Source organism: Cynara cardunculus (genome assembly GCF_001531365.2).
Source record: "Cynara cardunculus var. scolymus isolate 2C chromosome LG 3, CcrdV1, whole genome shotgun sequence".
Taxonomy (NCBI): Eukaryota; Viridiplantae; Streptophyta; class Magnoliopsida; order Asterales; family Asteraceae; genus Cynara; species Cynara cardunculus.
The window spans coordinates 35602-43203 of NC_037530.1; the positions used below are offsets into that span (position 1 = coordinate 35602).

The 7602-nt window shown below is 36.9% G+C and overlaps 2 protein-coding genes across 3 annotated transcripts in view; both read right to left on the minus strand.

Moving 5' to 3' along the window:
- Positions 1 to 2929: 2929 nt before the first annotated feature.
- LOC112508633 (trichohyalin-like) lies at positions 2930 to 6103 on the minus strand. 2 transcript variants are annotated; one of them, XM_025113306.1, is made up of 9 exons: positions 5933 to 6103; positions 5641 to 5831; positions 5484 to 5534; positions 5170 to 5388; positions 4993 to 5091; positions 4863 to 4918; positions 3941 to 4052; positions 3616 to 3795; positions 2930 to 3418 (listed from the first exon to the last, which is right to left on the minus strand). In XM_025113306.1, the coding sequence occupies exons 2-9, from the start codon at positions 5770 to 5772 to the stop codon at positions 3098 to 3100; spliced, it is 1170 nt and encodes a 389-aa protein (XP_024969074.1). In that variant the 5' UTR covers positions 5773 to 5831; positions 5933 to 6103; the 3' UTR covers positions 2930 to 3097. The 2 variants fall into 2 exon arrangements, with proteins under 2 accessions (XP_024969074.1, XP_024969073.1); XM_025113305.1 differs by having other exon boundaries at positions 5641 to 6103.
- A 1134-nt stretch (positions 6104 to 7237) lies between these two features.
- Positions 7238 to 7602, minus strand: part of LOC112508550 — a 6533-nt gene continuing 6168 nt past the window's right edge. The window contains exon 15 of the mRNA XM_025113217.1: positions 7238 to 7294. Within this exon, the coding sequence (XP_024968985.1) occupies positions 7238 to 7294 (57 nt within the window). The remainder of the gene's footprint in view (positions 7295 to 7602) is intronic.

Here is a 7602-nt window from a genome sequence, read left to right on the forward strand (position 1 = left end):
GTCGGTCTGAAATACATATTGACATAAATAATTATTCAATGTTGGCCTCTAGGTTCAAGAAAACCAAACAACTTTTCAAGGGATAGATCAGTACCTTCCATAGACAAAATAAGATATAACAATTTCTGATACATACCTCCATAAGCTAGACCATAAGACTATGTGAGAAACATGACTCACCCAACAAAATTCCCAATGAATACAAAACAAGAAATATCAGAAGTCCAAAAATCTCCAACAGTAAAATGATATAAAAGAATCGTAGCATCAAAAACAAGACAAACTATATCCAATGCTTTGTAAAAGATTTTTGAGATTTCGGACACCGTTTCCAAAATATTTGCAGTCTGCTTTTAGTTATTCATAATATGAAAGCATTCCTTCAACATCGAGGAGCTTACAGTTTCTCTCTCTTTGTACATAGTGTGCTATTTGGGTTTATTTTTAATGGTGCGGCAGCAAATAAGAAAGAAGGTTCCAGAGATGGTACCACTCCAAGGGACTAGCAACCATAAGCACGAAGTCATAAAATAGTAGCACTCAGAAAAGGACAAAGTCCAACACCATAATTAAATACGGCACGACAGATACTAAGTCGGAGAGTTTTCAATGAACACGGCCACACCAACATAATCACAGGCCAAGCGGTCAATCAAAGTGATATGCAGTAGCTAAATAACTGCTTTGCACATTAATGTCCGCCAAGGTTCTAAAAGACGGAAATGAAGGAGAGACGTTTTCCCTCAGAACATCAAGAGATACGCCTTCAGGTGGAAATGAAGGCAAGGCGTTTTAAAATACAAAAATTGTTCAATAGATAAAATGCACATATGTCCCTAAGGAGCTGTGAGTGAAAGGCTGCAGACTGTTGAGTGTGAGTTCAAGGAGAGAATAGAATGTGTCACTAAGAAGATAAACGGACAAAAGCATTGAGTTTTCGAGTTGGAGATGGACAGGAGAATACCTTTGAGTTAGTGAGTTGTGTGTTAATGCCTTCGAGAAATATGTGAGAGGAGAAAGTGTTTTGAGAAATATTTAGGGTTCCTTTAATTTTTCAATAATCAAGGCTTTTCAGTATATAGGCCTCGGCCCGCCTAGGGCACTTCAACGCCTCCCATTGCTGTCTCAACCATCCAAGGTGTCTGTCTAATGGGGGTCTCCTCATGCACACTTTTGGACCGCCTCCTAAACTCCTTTTAGGCCATGATTTCAGCTTATTTACAGAAAAATCCTCCTAGGGATTTTGCCTTTGTCAAGGAAAGATGAAAAATAACAATCAACAGTTGCTGCTCAGATTCTGTTGAAATGGGTATTCCTCTCCTAGTGGAAAACCTAAATTTCCACATTTAATCAAGAAGTTCAAATAAAGTAGTTGATTGTGAAGTTTGGTTTGATAAATTGGTTGACAGGGTGAAAAGCGGGTGTAATAAACATCTAGGCAATTTCTATGTGAGGTAGTACTTTTATCTATTAGGATCTCAGTTTATTCTTTCGATGGACTAAACACTAAACAGTAAACAGGTGAATCAAGTTCTAAGAAGAATTACTTGGTCCACTTAAAGAGAACTGGTATAAAGTGCATTGAAAAGAAGCGTGTTTTCTAAGAGAGAGACCCAGCTTAGTTTCAACAAGGCTTTTTGGCTAATATATTTACCGTAATAAAGATATTCTTTGTGTTGACTAACTTGAACTCTCAATGCTCTTGATCCAACAAAAATCCATCAAACTTAGAGAAATGTTGCAGGGATTAGTGATGGTGACAATACTTCCTTTTGGTGACACGATGGCATCCCAAATGAGGTGTCACTGGAGTATCATGAAAACTAATCGCAGATGGTAGTAATCTGTCTTTGCATGCAAAATTGAAGTGGTCCCAGAAAGGCTGTAACCGAAGATATTTCCACTTAGTTTTACAAAAGTGTTGATTGCCTAACTGTCATTCCCACAACTATGGTGGCTGATAGTGGAGTAGAAATTTAGCCTCTTGGTGCCTTGTGGACTTCCTTACTAAATCTATGGCAGTTCAATCGGGGAATAGAGTTCAGTAGCTACTTGGTGGAAAGATTTATAAGCTTGTTCCAAAAATTCTAAATGGTGAGTCAGTGGCTACCACATTAGCTCTACACAATAAGTTGAGTACTAAAGACAAGTTGAACCATCAGTTGGTGGTGGATGCAAACATGTGTTCTGTGCAACAGTGAGCTCTAGGGAACATATGTTTAGCAATTACAGGCTTACAGCTGTAGTAAGCAGAAACAAATATATTCTACTTGGGATGAAACAGGAAGCAAAGGCTAGAAAGGAATAAAAGGCTTTCTAGAAAAGGTTTACAAAAAGACTGCTGCCTTTTCCAGGAACATTCATGAATGCATTCCAAGTCTGGAGGGGAAATTGTGTGAGAAAAATGTTGTGAAAGTTTAGTTGGGATGTGTAATGGCTTGTTGTCAGATGTTGTTTTCTTAGTATTTAGTGATGTGTCCCCACTGTATGATGTTTCTCCCTTTTGATAGGACAAGTTTATGTAACCCCAAAATTTACTATGCAGAAATGGCAAAATGATAATATCGGTATCTTGGGTAAATTCTCTAAGAGGATGAGTTGCCTAAGAAAAGAATCTGAGATCATAAACATACTTGTTTCCTACCTTCCATCATTCATCTCCAACTGCAGGAACAGAGACCGAAAAAATCTACCTTATAGTCTAAGTTAATTTTTAATGGACAATATGAACAATGTCCAGATTATTAGCAACATACTCAAAAGAAGTGCAAAAGCCATTTTACCTTTATCCAAATATATATAAAGATAAAATCAATACCTGCAAATAGTTTGTTGCCCCCAATGGCCTATCTTAACAGGTGACCCCTAATGTTACATCCTCTTATAAAACAAATAATGCTATTGTTCTTTAACATCCATTAACCCTCACACGTGATCCAAGACAATGGATATTAGAGAACAATAGCATTATTTGTTTTATAAGAGGATGTATCATCAGGGGTCACCGCCAATGGGGGCAACAAACTATTTGCAGATATTGATTTTATCTTCATATATATTTGGATAAAGCTAAAAACGGAACTTTGCATGTTAAATTTTAGATATTTACCCTAACTTGAAACCCAAAATTGTGGATCAATTTTATCATAAATATTAAACAGAAGATACCAGCATCTACCTGTGCAGATACAATTTCTGCATCCCCATTCTGGAGACCCCTTGAATCACCAGCAGGGCTGCTTCCTCCACTAGCCTCCAATTGGCTTCCATTGCTATGTAGAAAATGAGATGTGTCCTTTACATTCGTTTGAGTCGTACGTGACCCATCCGAGTAAGTGCCGCTCCTTTCTCTTGCCTCAGACAACTCAATCTCCAGCTGTTGTAGCGTGTGCAGATGAAGTCTTTCCATCTCAGAAAACTGGCGATGATCATACAATAAAGTTACCAACTATGGACGACTAAATGTTTACTTAAAAATTAAAATCAACTGAAATGAACATGGCACGCACATCCTTTGTTTGGCAAATAAGCATTGATGAATATATGAAATAAACAATCAACTACAATTAATAAATCTCTGTAAACTGCAATATCACTTCTGCAACTAAAAACAACCTGTCTCTGGCAACCAATCCAAAGCTGGTTGTATTGTTCAGTGCGCTCTCTCAACTCAGCTTGTAACGAGTGATTGGTAGTTGACTGCAAGGCGTCCATCTCCTGAACTCGTGCAATCCATGCTTGTGCCTCTCTTATTTTTTCATCTTTATATATGAGAGTTTCTTGAGCAACTCTATGCTGAAAGAGATGACACAGGTAAGAATATTATTTCACAAAGAATAAAGAACAGGGAACCCATAAAACCAAGGAGCTTTGAAGCATTTCCTCCGTATTCAATTTTAGCAGCAAATAACATATTAGATAAGCATACAACGGAGAGTACCTGTTCCTGCAATTCGATGAACTGTCGCTCCTTTTCTTGAACATGTTCTTGTAGGTCATGAATTTTTTTAAGATGTTGGGCCCTTTCAGCTTCAGAATTATCACGCTCTCTCCTGCAAATGCATACAATCCAACTTAGATTACAATCATCGAATATAACATATAGCCCAAATTATGACCAATACATATAAGTTGACCAAAGCACAAACAGACAGTTTGATAGATAGAAATATAAATATATATGTGTGTGTATCGTCTCAAGAAAGGGCCAACATAAACTTCACCATGGTCAGGCCTATCTTACTCGTTTAGCTCATTCCACAAACAACACTAAATAAGTGTAAAAAATCTAGTGTAAAGTGCAAATTATCACTCTCTCCTGCAAATGCATACAATCCAACTTAGATTACAATCATCAAATATAACATATAGCCCAAACTGTGACCGATACATATAAGTTGACCAAAGCACAAACTGACTTAGTTTGATAGATAAATAGATATATACATATATATATATATATATATATATATCTTCTCAAGAAAGAGCCAAGGTAGGCAATACAAGCAGAACCAGTCAAACTTCACCATGGTCAGCCTTATCTTACTCATTTAGCTCATTCCACAAACAACACTAAATAAGTGTAAAAAATCTAGTGTGAAATGTGAATTCCATATGCTGCGTTATTTGATAAATGTGTAAATACAATGAATTGAACAAAGGGAAAAAAATTCAGGTTATATGTCACCAGCCTGAAGAATCGGTTTCAGCTGATCATCCGACTTGCACATAAAAATGCATCAAACAACATATGCAATTGGAAAGTAATCGGGCCCAAAAAGATGCAGATGATAATTTCACCAGCCAAAGACACTTGTAAGAATCACGAGAATCAGAAAGACAAGATAAGTTCAAAGATATACCGAAAGGTTGCAAGTTCTTTGTTTTGCTCCCGTAAGAGGTCCTCTTTGGCCCAAGCCTATACCAACAGAAAACAACCGTTATATTAAACAATGATATATCAGAATTGTGTGACAATGTTTAGGTACGTACAGCTTCATGGTCTAATCTAATTGCATGGAGCTCCTCATCTTTATCATCCAAAGTCCTTTGTAAGTCCATTATAGCTTTTTCCCTTTCATGTAGTTGCTCCTTCAGGCACCCCATATTCTAGTAAGCCACAGAACTTCAATTAAATAGAAACATTAATTATGGACCAATTATAAATACCTGAAGTTTGACAGTTGCAGTAATGTGCTCTTTGATCTGTGAATCAAATCGTTCCTGCATCCCCATTACTTCTGATCTAGCTATGAGCCGAGCTTTTAGATTAACCTCTAGATGCTGAAGTTGTTCTCTTTGTTTCACAACATCATCAAGATGCAATTCATGATCAGAACATCCATCAACAGTTATCGAAAAGAAGTCCACATTCACAGGTTCTCTACCCTAATGCCACATAACATTCAACAAATCACACTCCTTTCCATTCTACTTGATTGAAAAAAGACAAAATCACAAACTCAAAAAAACAAGCAATATACCTCATATATCAGTCTCTCATCACCCTGCACTAACTTTGAACGGTCCATCTCCTAATTACAGAAAAACAAATAAAATATACACGAAACAAGAAACCAAAATCCAAAACCCTAACATTGCGAAAGGAAAAAGAACGAAGTATTAGGCAACAGAATTTACCTCGTTGCCGGAGCTTTGAACAGGATGATCAGAAACAACACGCCATTCTTTCCGGGAAGACTGAGATTGAGAAGATGGCATCGTCAAAGAAACCCCACGTGCTGCGACGGCGACACTAGCGGCCGCCTCCATCGAAAAATCAAACTTACACCCACCGTCAACCCCAATTAACTCTTTTGGTGTTGAAAACCCTAACAGAGAATCAAAAAGAAACCGAAAAAAGAAGAGTAATATAATGTAACAAAAGATCAAAGAACACGAAAACCCTAGTTAATCGAGTCAAAAAGAGTACGAATCGCGTCAGAGTTGGATAAATCGAAGCGCTCAATGCAGTAACAAGTGTGGATTATGCAAAAGGGTGTTCGATTTCGCGATTGAATCCAAGGGTTTTAGTTTAGAGAGATTGGGAGATTGTTTGCATTATAATACTAGTATTATTTTGCAGTAAAAATAAAAGAAAAATCGAAAAACAGATGGATATAGAGAGAGATGATTGGGCGAATTTTTAACGGAGGATGAGCTCCCGCCATTTATATCTATGGAGCATTCGGATGACCTCTATCCCACGCGCCTTTTGCTTTGCGTGTTTCCACTCGCTCCGTTTTTACCAGTTTCCAGCCCAAGGCCCACTTTGCATTTTTCGGCCGGGTCCGGTCTTTTATAATTTGGGCTCGGTCTGCGTCGGATATGACCCGTTTTAATTAATTTTTGGACAAATTATAACATACCTTAAAAACCTCATATTATCTATTTGAGAGACGATATCGTATAAGATGAGAAGTATAAGAAATGATCTGGACTACTGATCACTTTGAATCTCAAACCAACCAATGAAGTGTGTTTTATAAAGGAATTGATCTGGTAGAACTTTTTATATTCTTACTCTTCTCATTATAACTTTTATTCTCAACGGAACTCAACCATATTTAAGAAAAGAGATAATAGGTGCTTAATAATTTAAGAACTTCATGCATTGTGAATACCGTTACAGCTTTTATTTTAAGGTATTGTTTCACATAATGTAAAGCGGATATTTTATCTACTTATGAACATATAATTGTTTCATAATATGTTTACTTCAGCAAGTGTTATTTACTCGCTCTTAATTTCTGTTTATTTGATCGTCTCGGATATTAACGTTAGAATCGAGTTATCAAATACAAATCTTTTTTCGCCAACCTAGCGGCAACGGTAGTGATGGCAAGAAACAGCCGGGTTGCAGTTTCGGCAACAGCAACCACAGCTTCAGGCACAAATGGGTCTCAGGGTGGTGACCATTGACAACTTTTAGTTCATCAGAGTGATCCTAAACTCTTATCAGATACCTCCATCATTTCAAGTGATATTTTACGGATAATTTTTCATTAAATCTTGTATAAATAAACTTATCGGTGTGAATTAATCTGTTTGTAGTTGTTTTTGCATAGATGGAAGGAGCATGTTTTTTCATTAAGAGAGGCAGGTTTGGAAAAACTCGACTCTCTGCATAAAATTTCCCCTAAAAAGCATACTAAATAAGCAACTTTCTATATGATTAAACCAATACCAAATAGTCATGTATAGTTGACCGAATAAGCTTTTGAGTCCCATTAAGCTGCTAACAAACAACATTATTACTACTTGAAGATTTTGTCTCAAGTTTGTGTTTTACCATCTGTAAACGCAAGCATTAGCAACTGAATCTTCTTAGAAGTCGTTAAAATCGTTCTAGAATAAATACGAGCAAGAAAAGGACAAACTGCTGCAAATGCAAGTTGAAACTAGTATACTAAGACAGACACAGGAAAACTTTCTGACAAGAGGAAGAACATTTAGATTATAAGCCCAATTCCAATTCCAATTCCAATTTCAATTTCAATTTCAATTCCAATTCCAATACCAGTTATATAAACAGCAGAAAACCATCTTGATAGAGCTGCCTTGACTCCTGCTTCCATTGCCAATTTCAAGCCTTCCACATCC